The 20936-nt window shown below is 38.6% G+C and overlaps 2 protein-coding genes and 1 pseudogene across 2 annotated transcripts in view; 2 read left to right on the forward strand and 1 right to left on the reverse strand.

The window, feature by feature from the left end:
* The first annotated feature begins 1560 nt into the window (after positions 1-1560).
* LOC148821714 (uncharacterized) lies at positions 1561-3109 on the forward strand. The gene has a single exon (XM_088930690.1). It carries the CDS (start codon positions 1672-1674, stop codon positions 2608-2610), a length of 939 nt encoding a protein of 312 aa, XP_088786816.1. The 5' UTR covers positions 1561-1671; the 3' UTR covers positions 2611-3109.
* A 5374-nt stretch (positions 3110-8483) lies between these two features.
* On the reverse strand, positions 8484-8579 carry LOC148821715 (U6 spliceosomal RNA; annotated as a pseudogene).
* A 7663-nt stretch (positions 8580-16242) lies between these two features.
* cyp27a2 (cytochrome P450 family 27 subfamily A member 2) overlaps positions 16243-20936 on the forward strand; it is a 39760-nt gene continuing 35066 nt past the window's right edge. Inside the window, exon 1 of the mRNA XM_088931368.1 lies at positions 16243-16473. Coding sequence (XP_088787494.1) covers positions 16243-16473 — 231 coding nt within the window. The remainder of the gene's footprint in view (positions 16474-20936) is intronic.

Here is a 20936-nt window from a genome sequence, read left to right on the forward strand (position 1 = left end):
GACTTGGGGATTTATTTACATTAAATACGTGGATAATGGCCAGCGTTTCTGTCAGGATTTGGTGTGTTTTTTCTTTTTGTCTGCTTTCCTCTTTTCTCGAGGTCTTCGAGCCATCCCAGCTCAAAAACTGTAGCAGGGGACAATCGACAAAGACTGAGTGACAAACTGTTGGCCTCTATGTCCATCAATTTCCACACAGTAGGCAGTGACACCTCAGATTGTGTGGGGGTGCTGAACAGCCTGGAACCGGACTTGGAACAAGATCCTCTAAATTGTAACATTAGTTAAAAAAGGAATAATTCTTGGTAAATTCAACACTAAACAAGAGGTATCAAGAGGTCATGCATTTTGCAATTCTCTGTTACAACAGACGTTTGTGTTTTTACTTTCTTGTTCTGCTTCCAAGAACAGAGTGACTGGAATTTGCTACACTTCCTGTGTAAGCAAAAAGGATTTTATAAGCAATGTGACACAGATATACAAGTACTGCAGTACTTAACAATTTGATTCATAATGTAAGAGGGACAAAATTGTAAGATGGCCAGCTCAGGGAGAACTGGAGAGTGCTTGTATCACGTTCAATACAAATATCTATTAAATTTTCTCCTGTAAAAGTATCCAGAAAGAAATCCACAAATATGAAAGTAGAATAAAAGAGAGAAAAGGCAATGGAAAATCCCAAATTGGGTTAAATGGTGGAGCAAACTCAAAGGGGGAACCCAAGATGAAGACAAGACAAAAGGACCAGGTAATTACAGTAAGTGGCAAATCAATACGTGAGGTTAGTCACCAGCTTTTGGCAAGTAATACTGCACAACCTTGTAATAAAATTTATCTAATGGCCTTGGTTAAAGTTCTCTGATAACAAACCAAATAAGACAATATCATGCACATTGACTTCTATCAGCTCTGTAACTTGGAAGTTTTGACACTATCTGACCTAGATAGAGTTGTGTCCACCAAAAGGAGACACGATCCGGGTGTGTATGACGCCGGAATTTCCTTTATTACGTATGCACGCAGGAGCCAAAGCCGATGAAGCACTGACTCAACTCCTTGATACAAAAGGACGCTTTTTATGCAAAATCACAAACAGAAAACCCACCCAGAACAGTTCCAGTACAATTCCATGCCATCTATGGTGTAAAGCCAAGGCTGCTTGCCTTGGTGTGTGATAAACTGTAAGAATTATAAGAATATTCTAGGGTTCCTTTAATCATTATTTAAGCAGACATTAAGTATTCTGTATTTTGTTAATCATGGCTTAAGCAGATATCAGGCACTCTCGGTTCTGCTTCATGTTCTGGGTGCGCAGCCAGCTCACACTCTAGTTGCAGTTAGTAATTTCCCAGAATTCTAGCAGGATAGTTAGTAAATTATTTACACTCAAAGCAAACTAGTGAAATAAGGGAAATTAATTCAATTGCAGTTTCCTTTTAAGACATTTTCTTCAGGGCATATTTTTTGTGCACTCCCCCACAATATGAAACTTTGAAATTTGCATCGTCATCAGTTGCTTTCGTCTATAAAGCTGAGACGGCTTCAGCGTTGGATACACTCCCCTTCTGCCGTCCTTCCCAGACAGCTGCACTCCTATCACTGAGAGAGGGCCACGGACTCTTTCGAGTTACTTCCCAGAACCGATCTTTGCCATTCTGCAAGAAAAGCATCATGTTTAATCAGGATCTCTGCCTTCAGGCTCTCTCTGCTGTGCTGGGAGTCCCAGTGAAATCATATGGGCAACAGAAAGCCGGCAATCCAAACTTCACGGCTCCGGCCCACCAGATGCTAGACATCAAGGCCCTTCACAAATTCTCTTTGCAAAGCAATGAAGACGGACAAACGGCACCGTTTCGCAGCAGGGACGGCGCTGTCTGCTTCCGTGATTTTTCGGGCAATAAGCAGTACATCGATCTCCCCGAGGAGACAACAGCAGAACTGCTGATGCCTCAACTCCAGTCCAGCTTTCGCTTCTCTGATGCAGTGCAAGTGCTGTCCTCCAGGACCAAAACCAAGGCATATAGCATCAATCGTTCTGACGGACCGTACTACATAGTGGGGAGTCAGGTCTTCATCGACGAATCCCAGTTTTTTGATCCCCCGTATGACTACGACCTGACCCACATTAACGACAATGGAACAACCTTCTACCGAGGTGGAGAAGAATACAGGCGTCCCTGCGGATGGTATCGATACGCCGTCAAAGTTCTCAGCAAGTATGCCGATGGAGACAGGTGGCTGGGAGTTGGAGACCCCGAGTATCGTCTTACCTCTGCGAGTGGAGAGTGGCCAGTGTCCTACCATGGCACAAGCGAGAAAGGATCTGAAGGCATCATCTCCGGAGAGTACAAACCAGGGCCCGGTGCAGTTCACGGACGCGGAGTCTATTCCTCTCCCGACATCCGAGTGGCCACTGGGTACGCCACGGAGTTCACGGCCAGCAATGGAAATAAATACAAGATCGTTCTGCAGAACAGAGTGAATCCGCGGAACAGAAAGATCATACCTGCCAGCGCTGCGAACGATGTTGGTGATTACTGGCTCATACCAGAAGGATATGTCATGAGAGACTCCATTCGTCCGTATGGCCTGCTTCTGAAGCAAGTGTGAAACAATGGTTTAGTCTTGCCTTTTCTTTCATTTTGTGTGCAAATAACAAAAATAGGAAAAGCCTCTGAAAGTAATTTGTAACGTGAGGATTCACATTTCAGAAAATCGACAAGGTATATTTTTAGCTTTAAACATTTGGGGTGCGTTGGAGGTTCTGCAATTGTATTTGCTAATTATGATCATATAATGCTGCAAAATGAAACGTTTAGAGGGTATCCTGAGATTAACCAAACTTTATACTTAAAAATTAATTCTGTGTGGAATATAATGGGCAAAAAGCTGAATAAACAGCTTTGTAATTTTGTGGGGCAAAAGTGATTTTAAATCCTTGTATTTTCAAGATTATCTTAATTTGCTGTACAATCCTTCAATTTAAAAATATTAAATGAATTGCAAGTTCAGATAACATGACTGAGACTTTGCTTTTGTATGCGTTATCCTTCTTTTATGTGTTTTGCAATAGAATCTTTAAGAATAAAAAGTATCGACATTTTTGGCAGTTTGTGTTGTGTTTGTTTCTAAATTTACATACTGTAGTTCTGACATTTCGAATGCAACAGGTAATAAATATTACGATATACCTTAAGACATTTGCATGGTTTCTACATACAAAACAAAATGTTTTATACTGTACATTAGAATCTGCTGTTAGAAATTAAAACAAGGATCCGGAAAATTCCTGGTTCAAATTCAGGCTGTGCTACCAACCTAGTATAGTCCAGCTTCCGGTGGAACTGAATTAGGTGGAGTCACACAATCTCTTACACAAATAATGTCACCAAAAAAGCAATGTTTTAAATCAGGTAACGGCTAATAGTATATTTAAACAAATGAAGCAAGACAAGTAATTCAAAAGCACCCCGAATCAATGAAACACAACAGACTAAACAGAATAGTAATTACTCTTCATTTGTCATGGACCTGGTCTTGTTTATTTCATAACGCAGTGCAGGACAGGATAGGATTTACTGGTCTGTGCCTTTTGTAGCTTTTCACAAATGAAAAAGCAGCGTGTGAGCTTGGCAGCTTTCTCCTGTCCTATAGAACGAGACAGAAAAGAAGCACCGCAAGGCAAAAAAAAGATCGCCCTGCTCCTAAGATGCTATTCAGAAGATGCGGAATACTTAAAGGAAGATATATTTATTCTGATTTTTTGTTCACTGTCGTCTTCACTTCTATACACCAGTTTTTTTTCGCAGGGAATTCAAAATTATTGGCGGAGTTCCACAACCTCAGTGTTGGACTGTCCCATGACCTCTCTCCTTTCCCATTTAGGCTGTGTGCCCGTCTCTCTGTTTTTAATCCTGTTATTTTGCTCCATGACCAGCATCCCCCTCTGTGAACGAAAAAGCATAATCAACCAGTGTGAGCCTGCTTCACCTGTGCCAACCCATCTTTCCACAGAGCCATTGCCACAGCATATATTACACTGAAATATTCAGACATAAATGATCATCTTGGATTTATACAATGTATTGCCATATAATTCTTACCATTCGTTCAAAAGTTGGAAATGAGTACAATCAATTGGTTACAAAATACAAACAACATTTTGCCCTAGATTTTAACATCTATTAACAAATGTTGAATTCAAACCAAATGCAACATGAAACAAGAGATATAAAGATATCAATGTCATACATTTTGTAATGTATTAATGTCACCTGTTGTAACATACTTCACAGGTAATGTTCTAACTTGTTCTACTTGTGCGGTCCATTTCCAAGACATCTTTTTTGACCCTGTTGCTTGTGAAACATCAACAGGGTGAGCTGTCTTGGTTACTGAAGCTATTATTATTTATCGGAATAATATTTCTACAAGTTTAATTGTTCTCTACTAACTTTGTAGAAATGTTTGACTCTTGCCTCAGTTTTATCTTGAACTTGGGTTTGACCTTTTCCTCTTCCTTTCATTCTGTTCCCTATGCACAAGAATCAGTGACACAGGATGGAAAAGCACAATTATATTCTCCTTCAGTATATACTTCAACGTAATAAACCAACAAAAAGTTTCTCGTTTTTTTTTGCCTTTCTATACCGAAGAACCACACGTACTGGAAGTGTATAACGCCCCCTAGGGGTCTCATGCTGACATTGCAGTTGTATACTAGAGGAACCGGGCTTGTCAACAGGTAAATACAGGAGTTTATGTGATAAGCGATACAGAGAGCAAATTTGGTGCAAAACAAAAATCATACATAAACAGTAAAAAATTGCAACACAGAATGTGGTCACATTGTATATGTTCCAAATCATTTCTCTAGTGTCACACTGCTGTTTCAGTTGTTTCCAAATCCTTTTAAAGACTCTTCCCAAAGTACCAGGGCTTGCACTGGAATTATTGCTACCTGCAACATCTGTGGACAGGCTAAAATACACATGGAGACGTTTTGGATCCTACATGTGTTGTGAAAAACTGCATTTGGCATCTTTCCTGTTTAATTGTTTAATTTTAGAGAAAACGAAGTAAGATCCTTATAGAAATATGTCAATGTGAAGTGAAAAACTGACCATCAGGTCACAGCCATTAAATAATCTCACTGCTTGGCAGGTTCTGCTTGCTTACAGAGGCATGTCTTATCCAGACATGTGGTTCTCTCATAATGATGGCGGCTGGTGTGCTCACATAAGCTGTCCACAATTCCTTATGGACAGCCTCCTTGCCGGCCGACTTCCAAATTAACGAGAGATTAATTTCTCCGAGACGCTGAAGACAAGTTTAAAAAAAACAACGATTGGCTAGACCAGTAGGAAAACACATTTTCATTTTTCATCATGTCGGAATTTGTTTTGCCATATTCTTTACTACAGTTTTTGTTTTCAAAAGACTGTCCCAAACAAAAGATAAAAATAAAATAAATAATAAAAAATAATGGAATGTTTGCGCACGAATGATGTCATTGTGACGGGAGAAATTCAGTGAGAATTTTATATAGAATATTTTGGAAATTATTTAAAGCAGTTCTGATATCAGTACAAGCGATTAACATTTACTCACCGGCATCCATAGTTATTGAATACCAAGCAATGTCTAATGGTGTCCTTTACTTTTATGCAGACAGTTTGGTGGTGGAGAAATAAACAGGCAGAAGCTTGAAAGACAAGTATTTTTAAAACACAAAAAGCAAGCATAGAAGACACCAATAACATCACTAATATCTCTAGACTAAAACATACAGTATATCTTAGGGGTATTATTTGAACACAACAGCATATACAGTATGTACTCTCCGCTAAATCCCATACTAATGATACACGCGTAAGTGATAAATCGTTTTAAAATCAAATAGCAGAGCTTTTCTGAAATAACTCCACTTGAAAATGCATCCCTATAAACAAGAGTGACCTATCACAAACAAGAAATAGTACAACTGTACTAGTTGTACTATTTATTAATCGGCGTATTATTTTTGCACTCTTTTTGTCCTGTTTGTATACTTTTCTCTATTTGCATATTTGCACAGTTTTTGACAATTTTGCACTGGCACCATACTGTTGTTTACACTGTTATTGTTATTGTATTACTGTCTATCCTACTGTCTTGTCTGCTGTTCTATTTATATGCTGCACCTGAGAGACTAATTAGAAACACCTTTCACTGTACTATGCACAAATGAATAGTGATTATTTTAAATTCCCAAATAAAGTGTATTATTACTGTATATACCTATGGATTCCAAAGAAGAGATAGAGAAAAGTTTAACTATGGTATTGTAAAGGCATTAAGGTGCATTTTAAAAGGTCAAGTCCTGCCATATTGTTTTGATCAAAGAATTAACAGGATCTATAGAATATCAGTAATACAGATGGTTATATGAACTGGGAATTAGGTTGTTGATACTCCTAATCCCAGTACTACGATCTGAATGATCAGTTGTAAGGAGCATTTTTCCTAAAAACGTGAAGGTGGGGACACCTAGTGGACTAGACCTGTAATGACATTAGGGTGGAACAGGAAATACACTAATGATCTTTTCTAATTTCTGCTGTTAGTGAGAGCCTGGCTAACAGAGGGTGAATCACAGAAGAAGGAAAGGTGAAAAACACTATGGAGAACCTAGAAGACAGGATCCAAGAAGGATGGGGGGTGGGGGGTAGAAAAAATTTGGACAACAGATCAGAAACATTGATGAGAGACGGTGTCTGATCAACGCCACTTCAGGGACAAACTGATTTTTTTAAGGAAAAAGCTGAATGCCAAGATAGTAGAAACATACTACTTTGCTGTGGTCTTGATAATCGTTTTGTGTGCTTGATGGAATTGAGACTGAAGACTTCCTGAAACACTTGAGCAGGACTCAGAAATTCTGAGGGATTAGATGACCTTCCCAGTGAAAATCCAGCATTGACCATCTTGGATCCTGAGCCGATCAAAGCTGGTTTGTTGCTGGTCTGGCTGGTTGCAGAGATGGTCAAGCTGGAACCCATGATGGAAACTAGCTGGTCAAGCCCGTCAGTGGGCTGGAAAGCAACTGGTCAAGATGGTCATTATCTAATCGAGCTGGTGGATAGGCTGGAAGTCAGCTGGTCAAGTTGGTAATCATCTAAGCAAGTTGATAGCTGGGATGGCTTTGTGACTGCATATGGTTTATGGAACTGAAAAACTGAAGCTGATGGCAAGGAAAAATGAACGATATGTTTAAGTAAGTGTTATGTGCTTATTAATAATAATAATAAACTTTATTTTATATAGCGCCTTTAAAGGTGGCTTCTCAAAGCACTTAAGAGCTTATTGCAAAGCACTTATTAGATGCGCTAGATGCAATCCCGTGTTGTTATGAATGTATTGTCACATACAGTAACACCTAGACCACAAGCTAGAAGATGGTGGCTCTGTGGCTAAGGATCTGCGCCTGTGGCTGGAAGGTTGCTGGTTCAAATCCCACGGCTGACAGAGGAATCCTACTCTGTTGGGCCCCTGAGCAAGGCCCTTAACCCCAACTGCTCCAGGGGCACCATATAAATGGCTGACCCTGTGCTATTCCCTGTGTGTCTCATGGAGAGCAAGCTGGGGTATGTGAAAAGACAAATTCCTAATGCAAGAAATTGTATATGGTTAATAAAGGTGATCTTATCTTACACCATGGTTTAGTACAGCAATGTTGTCCATCATAGTTACTTCAGTTATTTGAGACTACTATTGAGCAGAAATACAAGTTGAGTGCATTCACTCATGTTAACATCAATAACATATGATCAGTTCAATCAGATGCAGTGACGATTCCACTAACATCACAACAAAATGAATTTATTTGCTGTAGCAAGATAGGTAATCACAGCTAATACCAAAAAACAATCCTAAAATCCTTAATGGTTTTAGACACACTGTCTACTGGCCAAAACCATCTGATGCTGGTGCAAGATGGGATGATGTCAACTCAAAATGGTATTAGATGGCCAAACTAGCTACCAGCTGCAACCAGCTACCAGATGTCCAAAACATACCTCAAACTGGTCACCAGCAAGACCTTTTACCAGCTAGATTAGGGACTAGAGAGCGGAGAACTTTAAAGTTACATAATTAGGGCTGCAGGCCATTGCTTCTGGGTGTATAATATCAATGGAGGACCCATTTGCTCAGGAAGGGTCATCGAGACAGCTGGAGTATTGCAGATAAGGGCATTTTGAGAAGATCTTGGTGAAAAGGCTAATATAAGGGGAGCATCAGAAAAATGTAAGCATGTGGTGCTTGGGGTTTTGGGGTTAAAATGAAGATGCACACTGACAAAGGTGTTATAAATAAGGAAATACATGAGAAAGGTAGAAAGTAATTCATTGATATGAAGATCTCATCCATCTGTTTCTTGCAAGAATCAAGGTATCGGCTTTCACAATATAGTTTGGTGGCTCATTCCAGATTCCATTCCATTCCAAAATATGGAATGCATCATATTTATTCTTGTACAGGTGACATGTTAATCTTCACTGTATCTTTTCCAGTATTACTGTATGTGAAAGCAAGCAAACATATAGGAATATATAACTATGTGTTACTTAAGGTTAACAGGGTTAAAATGAAGAATTTAGACAGACACTGGTGTCAATAATATAAAAAAAGCTGTACAACTGGAAATTTAAGAGGTATGAAAGAGGTATTCATGGAAATTCGAGAGTATGGGCAAAATTTAACGTGAAACTGGAGAATCAAGGTTAACTGGTCCTGTTCACATTGCTGGTAGTGGGGGGTAAAAGGTGTGAACCTGCAGAATTTACATTCGGACACTGCATTTGCATTTAGGATGGACAGGGACCCTAACTTCTGCCCTGTAGAGAGCTGATGTCACAAATTTGTATGTGTTTTTGATTGTGAAATGAGCTGTGTTAAGGAAATCAAAGCAAAATTATACAAAGCAGACAGCATAGTACAGAAATTCTTCAAAATCTCCCCAGGAACTGAGAACGCAGTACATCAGCCACTGGAGGAATTTGTATAGAAAGGTATTATGTTTCCAGTACTTCATTCAGAATGGGCAAAACTGCTCATATGTCTGCCAAAGAATCATGAGAATAAAAAGTTCTGCGGGGATTATAAAATGAAATAAGCCCTTGGTCAGAGAGTATTTATTACATACCAAAGCCTGAAGACTTACTGTATATGCAAAATTAGCAAAAGGACAGCAGTTCAGCTAAACTGAGCTTATGAACACGATAAAAAACTGAGGTGTTTTATTGAAATGTACTTGACAATAAGCAATAAATCACTTATATCAGAATCGTTCCAGAAAGAATTATTTAATATAACTGATTTCCTTGGGGCAATTCTGTACTGTAAGGTCTGCAAGGGTTCCATCTAGGAATCTGCATAGATGATGCACCAATGACTGGCAGAGTTAAGGCAAAACATTTGAGACATTTATAATCAATAATTTTAAGGTTACAGCTTTATGAGTTTAAGGTATGCCAAAATAAATGTGCATTTTCGACTTTGATCACCTTATTCATTTGAGGGAATTCACCTTTAAGGGAGACAAATGAAACAAATAAATGTGTCTGGGGTCCCAGAGCTGACATCATTCCTTGTTTTGGTAATTTACTATAGAAATTTCACACAAAGTCTGACTACTAGTCTTTGACAGGCTTGTTAGAGAGATAAAAGGGAAACTTCAGATTGCCTTTGAGAAAATTCATAAACAGCCTTGTACAGAATGTGTGGCGATTAATTTGGACTCAAAATGATCAATCGTACTGGTAGGGATGCATCTCCGTTCAGTGTAGGAGCAGGAATGTCTAATGTCTGATCTATAGCTCATGCTTCCATAATGTTAGGAAAAGTAGAACACAACAATTAGAGAAAGATTATTTAGGAATTGCTTTGGGTTCACAAACTTTCATGATTACTTTTCATGGAGAAAAAAATTGTACTTGTTACTTAACGCAAGTCATTACTGAAATTCCTGAGTCTCATAAATAGGAGTGCCATCTTTATTAGTAACACAATTGCATTGTGGGCTTTACTTTCAATATGAGATTAGTCACAAATCCTCAGCCCGACATGTCAATGTGTTGTTAGGGTTACCATTGTGTGAGTCATCCAAGAGCAATCCTGTGGAGGGTGTCTTTTCTTGACACAACAAGAATTGTGGGATTCTAGAACATGCTACAGTACTGAGCCATGTTGTCGAAGCCGATACTGTCTTCTTTCAACTTTATCTACTATCAAGTGGGCTAGATGGGCTGTATGGCTTCCTCGTTCCTGTTTTGTAACCATTATGTTCTTATGTTTAATAATGGCAGCCGAAATATCAAAGGAGACAGTAAATACTAAATAGAGTGTTAACTATGGTAACGTACAAAATCTGAAATCATTCAAACTTATAGTTGGCTAATGGTTGATGATGATGTATGCATGAATGCTTCAGAGTGAATGTTTAAGAGTGACTATTTCACAAGCATTACAAAGCACATTGTTAAAGGAGTTAGACAGGAGCCACTTGGGAATTGTGAAAATGAAAAGGTGTTTTTGGTGGCTGGGCTTCATAAGGACAATGGGAATGCAGTAAAATCATGCTCAGCATACAGTAGCACCCGAATCAGAACATACCAGAGAAAGTGCCATTATATCCATGTCAAGAGACTTCACATAGAGTTTTCTGAAAAGAGCAGAGATGGTTTTTGTCTTGTTAGATGTTTACTCAAGGCGGGCAGAAGTATTTAAGACGAAAAACACCACCACCAGCAAACTACTGAGGAGCTACAATCACTCATAGTGTCCTTATGGGCTTATCAGATTAAATTTTATCAGACAATGGTCATAACTTTATGTCTGCTGAATTTTGCCAGGCTTTTGCAGCAATTAAATGGGGTGGAGCACACCACTTCAGATCCACATTACTCACAGAGTATAGAAAGAAGGTAAAGTAAAGAAGCTGAAAGTCTGAGCCTTTCAAAAACAATCTGCAAAGATTGGCAAATTGAAGAAGAGAAGACAAAGTTTCAGCCTTGGTCAGTTATGGCTGATTATCATAGCTACCAACATGGGTGCTCGCTATTGGTCTCTGTTAACATAGTCTGTTTCCCCCAAAAGAGCAAGATGAACCGCTGTAGACATTCCTACTACTTCAACTATGGTGTGTAAGTCTATGATCAGTGAGGTACTCAGCGCATGTGAAAATGACAAACAGACTTGTGGATCAATTGCGGACCACAGAGACGGAAAATCTCTGGAAGGAGCTTGTGAACTTCAGTGTTCTGATGAGAACGCGGTCTGAGAAAATCAGCATTTATTTCCAAGGTTAAGGGCTCCTTGGTGTGAAAAAAAACCCTGTATTGACATCATCTTACTGATTTCTTCTAAATGCGTTTAACAGCACTTTCAAAATGGTCAAACATATTAAATGAGAAGGCAAATCTAAGTATTCCATGTCTGATGGAATAAGCCATGGTGTTTTTGGCTGAATGGAATGTGTTCCAAATCTCACCTTTTTAATCAGAGAAAAAAAACAACAACATTTTTATCTCAACATCTTCCTCTTTTATTTATCAGTCCCAAGAAGTGGAGAGAAAAATGTTCACTGTTTGTAATTGATTGATTGCTTGTTATTCATGATAATCAAGGTGGTACAATTATTCATTTCCATTCATTTTCGAACCACTACATGCAATTCAGAGTCACAGGGGAGCCCAAGTCCATCCTGGCAAGCAACAGGCACAAGGCAGTATGCCACTACCAGAATCCTGACCTACTTTTCTTGCTAAAACAGCAGAAGCATGGACATCAGGAACTGTTAAAAATTCTGCACGTCAGGAGTACTGCTAACTTTCAGCGCTGCATCATTCCTTAACTATGCAAATAACATTGAAATGTATGGAAATTGGGAATAAAGGCTGAGAATGGTCTGAAGGCTAAGAAAATGAGATACAGGGTTGTGCCTTGAAGTAAACTCTATTTTTCACCTCCTCCACCAATGTACAACATACTGCTGAAGTGTGTAATTAAGAGTTGGAATAAATGCATTCTCCTTCAAAGATATATCATCCACTGCAGAATGAAAGCTGCTGTACCTATTGTGAAAGTTTTAGTATTTTATCATATGCTGTTCATAGTTGAATGACACCTTATTAATCTGCCATTAGACATCATAGACACCTCTGTATTAGTTTATGTTTGTCTGAACTGTACAAAGGTAATATTTCTATATGATATATTGCGGAAACTGAGGATTATACCTCAGTATTTAGTACTTATTTGAGGAGTTAATTCTCTCCTTCGTCCTGGGAGCAAAGTATCACTAAGCCCCTTTTCCCCATACCCTTCTAAGAAAAGGCACCACTTTTCTACTTCCACTTTGGTTGCCTGCCAGGAGTCTTGACACCATTCCAATACCAATACTGGGTCACAGTCGGCATGGTAACTCCAACAGTACTGTCTATCTTTGTTCTGCAAAGGAACAAGTGATAGGTTTATTCCATGCTGAAAAGAGAAGAAAGAAAACACAATGAAGGCTCCACGGCCGAAGCAACCCATCTGAACTATCTTTGTTCTCTTCCACTGATGTGTTCTCCATCCTGTGTGGTTTTGCAGCACATTGTTCTGGCATCATCTTCTAAGAGTTCTATTATTCCCTCTACTTTAAGCTCTCTTCCCCTAACCTAAAAAAGAATGGATCCTGAGAACTGTCATGTGTCCTAAGAATTGCAAGTTTCAGGCCTGGTTGTACTGAACAGAATCTTGAAAAAGCATATGAACCACTTCGTCAATGGAACCAGACTGAATTCCACCCGGGACTAGACAACACTTTAGTTTTATTGGTGAAGATCACTCCTGCTGTTTGTTTGGCTTCGTAGAGAACCTGTGAATGACTGTTATATTTGTGTTGGGTGAAGTTAATGCATCCCTGTGAAAGCAGAACTGTAGCAGCAGCTGGTTTGCTGTGTCCCTGGACTTTGTGTTTGTGAAAGTTCATATCAGTAATGCGAGGTCGGCCAGACTACACCTTGACAAGATTAACTGTTACATCCAAAAGATATTACGTGGCCATGATATGATCAATACAGTTTATCATCTGTGATAAAATATGCTTATCAGTACAATACCATCGAAACACTTAACATATTATTAATTAAAAATGAGATACAATAGCTGTTTCACTGGAAATGTATGGAAAAAAATAAAGAGAATGGAAAATACAGTGCTTTGTAAAAGTATTCACCCCCTACCAAAGATGTCCCATTTTGCTGATTTACAGTGTAAATAGTGTATGTAAAGTGACTATTTTTTATATAAAGTTGGTTCAGACTCCTCCAATAAGGTTATAATTGTTGCCTTGGAGTTTCTTCCAGACCCCGTGATTCTCTGTGTAAAAACGTGTCTCCAGTTTTCGGCCCTACATACTCCCCTACTGTATTTTGTCTGTGTGGAGTTTTCCCTGTGCAATGTTTTTTAAAGGTCTCCTGGGTTTCCTTTCACTTTCCAAAGATATCCTGTCCAGGTTATTGTACTGCCCTGTGTAGGCATGTGTGTGTTCCTAGTGATGCACTGGCAGTGACCTATAAATCCACCCTATTCTGTTCCCTCTAAGGATAAAGTGGTTACTAAAAACAGGATGAATGGAATTTCCACATACTTACAGTTAACTGGCACAAAACGTTTCAACCTCTGAGAGTGGGGGTGGTGCTCGGTTACCAGCGCATCCTGCCAGAGGTCACACCAACTGGATTGGACAAAGGGGCACAGTACGTGCTTTGGCTGCTGCTATCCCATGTAAAATAAGGACTGGAACACGAGGAGCACTCTCTAATCCGGCACGACACAGAGGGGGGAGCGAGGGAGCTGGAGGAGAGGATCCTGGCGGACCTCAGAGGGAGGATGAAGCATGACATGCGAGGGAGCGCTGGAAGGGACTTTGGGCCCCTGTAAAGGGACTGATGGAGTAGAGCAAGTGGTAGGGCCTGGAGGGACTCTATAATGGCGCAAATCTGCACCCATCATCCACTTGCACTGATTGAAAATGGACAATCGCCTCTTTCGGAAAGTCTTTATTTGACGGCGGTTTCATAATGTGTCAGCATTAATCATGTGCAGGTTGCGAGAATGTTGCTCTTTGAATTAAAGTTTATTTTGATTTAAAAAAAAGTACCTCTGTGGACGGTGGGAGGAACTTTGATATCTTTTAGTTTTAGTTATCTTTTTCGTCCAGCCAGCGTTTCATTTCATTTCATGTTTCATTATTTCGATTCCTGTGGACTTGGCCATGTACATTCACAGTAAGTTTAAAGCAGTATCACTTTGACAAAAGTAAATGTTTTAACCTGGAAATCCTTTATTATAATTACATTCTGCTGTCTGCCCCCACTTCTATATAGAATCAGGCAGGTTAAGACTTATAAAAAATATAAAATAATAGGTCAGGTAACAGCTTATTCCCTAGTACTGTATATTCCTTGTCAAGCTAGTTTGACTTGTGGTGTGCCTTTTAAATGTTATTTTTGTTTCAAATGGAGAGCTTTTGAATAAAAGATGATTCATATTTTGGAAGCTACATGTGTAAAAGGGAAGGGTGACTCACTTTTTCTTCAAAGAGTATGTGAATAATACAATATGTAGGAAATAACATTGATCATTCTACCACAAAAATGCTGTACATAAAAACTCGGGATCTTTTTGTTTCAAGTACAACTAAAAAAAGTATCTTCAATTATCGGATGTAAACCCAAACAAATACGTCTTAACTCGTCAATACAGATGTTTCAAAAACATGTTAAGTAATATCACGTAAGGGTGATATTATCACGTAAGTGAGATCTAAAGCACTCCATGATAACACTAAAAATGGGAAAGATGGGAAAGCAGCCTTCTAAAAAGCAAAGTAAAAAAGGACACGTGCAAATTAATTACTTTGAACCATTTGTATTCTTAAGACACATTTACTGATGAGTAAAAAGGTTTTTGATACATCATACATACTACTACACCTATCATGTACTTATTTTTAGATCATAAGGTAACAGAACCATTCTTCCACCATAAGTAAATGCCTGAAAATAACATTAATTTAGGAATTATCGTTATTTTCTTTTTAATGATACATAATTATATAGTTAAACATTAAGAAACTGTTGTCTTTATTGAATCTTGCACTGGTGAGCAGTTTAACCTAAGTAGATCATTTAACAGATTTACAAGAACACCAGTATTTGAATACTCGATGTTTTAAATTATTTGAAAACTGATAGTTGTAGCATACAGTAATATATATATATATATTTTTTTCCTCTCAGAATCCCCACCGTCACTCTCTGTAATTCTGTCCTTGTCTGTAAGGGACTGTACTTTTTACTTTGAGCTCAGTGATTGTTCACTCTTCAGAACACTCTTTTGTTTTTAAAAAACACACATTTAAAGCCTTATAAGTATTAAAAAATCGTTAATGTGGATGAATGGAAAGTCACTGTAAAAGGGCGATTAAAATATATCGCATATTATACTGTGGGTGAACTATCGATTTTGGGTAACATTTAACTCTGTATTTCGGAATAATATTATGAAATTACAGAAAATATTATATCAGAATTATTTTTGAAAAATTATCATATAACACAGTATTACATTCTGACAGGACATTAACGTTAAATTTTCACACTAAAAGTGAATTAAATGATTTTTTTGGCACACGGCAGCAATGGCATAGAAATTTGAATCCATATTCTTGTATTAAACTACTGACTACTGAGTTTAATTAAAGTGATGCTCTGGATAATTTGTATGTTTCATATAATCCTATGTTATTAACCAAAATTCACCTTGCACATGTAACCTACTGTATGCATTTCTGGCTACTAGCAGACACAGTAATAACCGTGGTCAGCAGTTGTTATTATGATTATAAATAATTAAGAAAGTTGAGTCACCTTAGCTAAATGATTTTAAAGAATCTGAGGTCACGTCACGTAAACAACTACTTGAAAACAACAAAAAAAATGCGTGTTCGTCTTATCTTGATGGGGGTTAGTCTAATTTTCTTCAGGAGTCTGCACAGCCTCCACGTACCGACACTGTACTGTATAGGATAGGAAAATGGGGGGCGTGTTCAGTGGAATTAAGACTTGTGTTGCTGTCGCAAGTTGACTAAACTCATCTGAGGAGTCTTTACGAGTCAATTCAAAGACACTTCGAAGTATATAAGCCATCATCATGGCCAGTGTGGTGTGGAGACCGGTATCACTTCGCTTTCACAATTTGTTTGTTGCAGGGGCTTTTCAGACTACAAACAGGCTGAAATCAGACATAGGAAAGATCAACTTGGAACAAACAACCAGCCATGGTAAATACAAGGGAATTGAAAATCTTCCAGGACCAAGCTTGGCAACTACAGTGTACTGGCTTTTCGGAAAGGGGTATTCGGACAAGAGTCACGCAATGCAGGTAACGAAAGATTTAAACGTGACACACATTCTTGCAATATGAATTTTACACGAATGTAATTGGGAGTTGTTGTTTTTTTGTTGTTTTTTTTTTTAAAAATCAATTTTAAAGTTTAGCATTATCCTTACTGGAGATCTGCTACAGTAGTTGCAAGTGGTAAAATTGAACGGTAACAATGTATTAGGCTACTTTTAGATGTAGGTTTTAATCGGACTGTTCCTTTAAAGAAAAAAACTGTTCACAAAAACGCTACTAAACTTTTAAAAGTGAATTTTTCTGCTTGAATTGTTTCCTTCTTTTCTTCCTTGTTAGAAAAAACAATCATTCAATGTAGTACTACTGTATATCTGTAGCTGTAACAGTTAATCTGTATATAAAAGCTGATTGCTTTTTATTGACTAATTGTACAGTTCGTGAATTAAAATTAAAGGTATAGTACAGTATTTGACTTATCTGACTAAGAACTAAGATTTGATTCTTAAGTGGTATGTTTTTTTAAAACGCGTCCATAACATTTAAATTAAACATGGAAATAATTTGCAGTTTGACGTACTGGACCAGCAGTATAACGAGGAAGGTTAAAAATGGTCACAGTTTTAGGATTGACCTTTTCTGACTGATAACTAGCAACGTCAAAGGTGAACTTTGAATTAGAGTTTGTGCCTAACTAACACAATTGGGATAATATTTTAGTTTGTAGCATGTAGAATACGTCTAACCGCTGATCAGCCTTGCCAAACTACAAATAACTCGCATTCACAGGATTTGCATTAATTATTTTCAGTTGTTAACTATATATTTTTATTTCTTGGCATCATGTAAGATCCGCATGCTTTTTAAAATGCCATTGGTAAATGTGTTCAGTTCAGTTCAGTTCAGTTCAGAGACTCTTATTGTCCGTTATGTTAGTAGCTCGCTACATTCCCAGACCGCTGAACCCCTTTTCAAGAGTTTTTGACTTGTAAATGCTGATATTTTATTTTGCCTGCTGTTGAAAGTTACATATGTATGTACGCAGGAACATGAGCTATTTTTCTTATAATTTTGTTTTTAGAGAGGTTACAAACGACGGGCCATTCAGTTGCTTGTAGCTAATCCCAGAAGCTCTCTCTCTCCTGTGTAGCTTCTTTCAAATACCCACAATTTCAAAAATATCGGGTCTTTTTCAAATCCCTCCAAGCAAGTTTACAGTGCTGTTTATATATAGATTCAGCACGCCTCACGGGTTTTCAGCCTTTTGAGGCTTGCATTTATTTTAATACATTACATCTGCAACTATTCCAAATCACTCTTCCAAGGGAAATTGATTTAGAGGAACTACTAGAGCACCCCCCTCCCAAACGATACCAGCAAATAGCACTAATTACAATAGGGTTTAAAAAGTTTGATACAATTTAGCTTATTGTCAGCCACTGAACAGGAAATGGCTTGTTTGGTTAGCCATTACAGAGAGAGGTGTTTTGTTTGGGAGTTGAAACAGTCCCTGCTCCGTGCTATTGCTCAGAATGCAGGACAAGAACAGCCTGCAGTGAAGTCTTAGCAGTGCACAAATGACTGCTCGCAGTGACACAGACATCCGGCAATGGTTGACAGTATTGGCAGGTATCTCTGTCCACCAGTTTGACCAACGATCTGGTGCTGGAGGAAAATAGCAAATGGCCTTGGTTACAGTTGGACCAGAACAGGACAGCAGCTTTGAGCTCTGCCCTGGCAACTCTAAGACTTCCTTGCAACAGAGTCCTCCCTAAGAACTTGTTCCGTATACAGGAATGCTACTGGCAGATGAGGGAGAACATCAAGCTGTACAGAACAACTGTCGCATCCTGTTCATCTGATTACACCTGCGATATGGACAGCAGGGAGGGTTAGGCATTATGGGTAATGGAAACCTAGGACAGCAGGAGCACAGCCAGGCGAAGAATATTGTAGTGTCTAAAGTTAACGGCAGCAAGGCTGATATTTCTTTGATTCTCAGTAACAAGCTGTGTCTTCTGTGAGTTCACGATGTAGGGTCAACATGAAACCATAGGCAGCGAATTGCCCTGCAGTGTTATGACAACCAAGCGTTGTGCGGTAACCGGGCCTGCTCTTGTGTAGGACGCGCCCAAAACCTCCTGTGGTGATTTCTGTTTCTCAGTGGAGCATCCCTCTGCTCAGTGTCACTGGTGAAGCGCGGTTGGAAATTAATCACGCATCTATTTTGATTTGATAAATTTCTGTTTACACGAGTTCCGTAACTTCGAAATGTTATCTGCCCCGATCTTTTCTCTTGTAGTCTCTCATATTGCAGTTTGCTTTTCTACAACTGGCTTTTTATTTTTAGGTCGAAGAAGATTTAGTACTCCTAAAGAAGAAAGTTTTCTTCTTTTATTGCTGTCATTGCAGCGTTTGCAAATGGCACATTCATTGAATTAATTTGGCGTTTAAACAAAAAACCCAGTTTATATATAGGATTCCTGTTATTGAGAAACCATACAGGTTTCCACCAGTGTTGGAAAGCAACTTGACCATTTCCCTTTTGAGAGATTTTATGCAGGTCCAGATCTTTTTACATTTTTATGGTACATTATTGAGTTTGCAGAGGAGGCACTGACTCTCTCTTTACCACTGGAGGTGTCAATGAATGACTTAATTTACAATGCCCTGGTGTGGACGTGTTTATCAGAGAGCCCCATCTTGGCCACATTCTTCAGGAGCTGATTCAGAGGCTCTAAGGATGATATTCAGAAAGATTTTTAATAATATTGAGTAGATTAGAACAATTAGAATTTTAATAATAATCCATGCTGCTACAGCCAAAGGGAACATTGAAAGTAAAGTTTTTTTTTTACCAGATTCTTATAACAATGCAATTTGCTTTTTTGTTTGTTACAGCACCGCAGTTCAACTCTGGGCTGGAGCTAATTTATTATGATGATTTATTAAGTCATATATACAGAAAGCAATATAGACTGCAGAAAGAGTTTCTGTTTCTGTTGACATTTTCATAAAGCAAGGAAGTTGCACGATCTAAAGCCACTGGAAACTGAATTGGAAACTGAATTGGGAGATTCTGTTAGGATCAGGGCCTATCGGTGATCCCAGAGAGCCCAAATCCATTTAGTCTTCCGGATCATCCGTTTAAAGATTGGTGACAGCCTCTGTTAATCAATTATTAAACAAATCAATTATTGTAATTCAGCGGTCTGCGACTATGACCTATGACCTATAAGTGCATAGATAGAGTCTAAAGCATCCATTTTCTAACTGCTTTATCCAATATAGGGTCAGGGGGGTGGTGTCTATACCAGCAGGCGATTGGGTATAAGGCAGGATACACCCTGGACAGGATGCCAGTCCATTGCTGGGCACACACAGACCAAAAACATACACACACTCACACCAGGACCAATTTTCACAGAAGCCAATTAATGTACCAGTATGTCTGTGGACTCGGGAGGAAATTGTAGCACCCAGAGGAAACCCACATGAAGATGGGGAAAATGTATAAGCTGTGAGGCAGGAATGCTAGCCACTACACCACCATGCCGCCTGAATCTAGAACAGTTTCAGGAATGCAGGCTGTGAAGGGTGAGAGTTGAGTTTCCCAAAGTTGAGTGTGACAGCTTGGATACAAAATCAGCAGAGAATGTTTGGCAACTATTTAAAGATACTCTGCTATAATTCAAGACTGAAAAGCACTTGGGACTTGGAATGTTTTAGGTGGTTGGTCCTTAACGAGAGCTTGTCTAAGTGAATTCTGAATGAGGGCATACCTGAGATATTTTAGTAAGGAATCAGTCGTCACAGGTTGATCACAGTAAGGCATGTTAATTGTGCCATTTGTGGTCTGATTGTTAAAGTGGATTACAGTGCCCACTGTTGTAGTTTTGTCTGAAGTCTCTATTGGCTGATGTATTCCTAGTCTAAAATTGTTCGAGGTTAGCATTTTGCAAATGTCTTGAAGATCTGGCCCTTTAGGTTTTAGTTTTTGAATGTTATTTGCCGTTTTTGCTGATATTTAAGTTTGAACATGTCAATTTGAACATTGAAATGTATCGATAGAAACATTTTAATGTGAGTACTGTATATGTGGAAATTTAACAAAATGGGACATCTTTGGTAGTTGGTGAATACTTTTGCAAGGCACTGTACTTTCAATTCTGTTTATTTTTTCCATAACTTTCCAGTGTAACTGCTATCCAACCACTTTTTTAATGGATAAAATGTTGAATGTTTTGACGGAATCATAGAGATTTCATATCACTAATAAGTATAGTTTGGATGTAAGGACTGTAAGAAAAAATAGAACAGAACTTCAGTTTCCTGATCTTGTTGTGATTTCTCAGTCTGCGTTCCTGAAGTGGTAAAAACCTCTGGTTCTGAGAAGGTCAGAAACCATACCTTAAGGCCGATCAGATTATGATTTGATTAGGAATCATCATGTCCCCTAATGCTTTTCTTACTCATGTTTTTCTAACATT

This window comes from Atractosteus spatula, chromosome 13, assembly GCF_055471065.1.
Source record: "Atractosteus spatula isolate fAtrSpa1 chromosome 13, fAtrSpa1.hap1, whole genome shotgun sequence".
NCBI lineage: Eukaryota > Metazoa > Chordata > Actinopteri > Semionotiformes > Lepisosteidae > Atractosteus > Atractosteus spatula.

Coding starts and splice junctions, on each gene's coding strand:
- LOC148821714 (XM_088930690.1), top strand. CDS start 1,672: ATGTTTAATCAGGATCTCTGCCTTCAGGCTCTCTCTGCTGTGCTGGGA.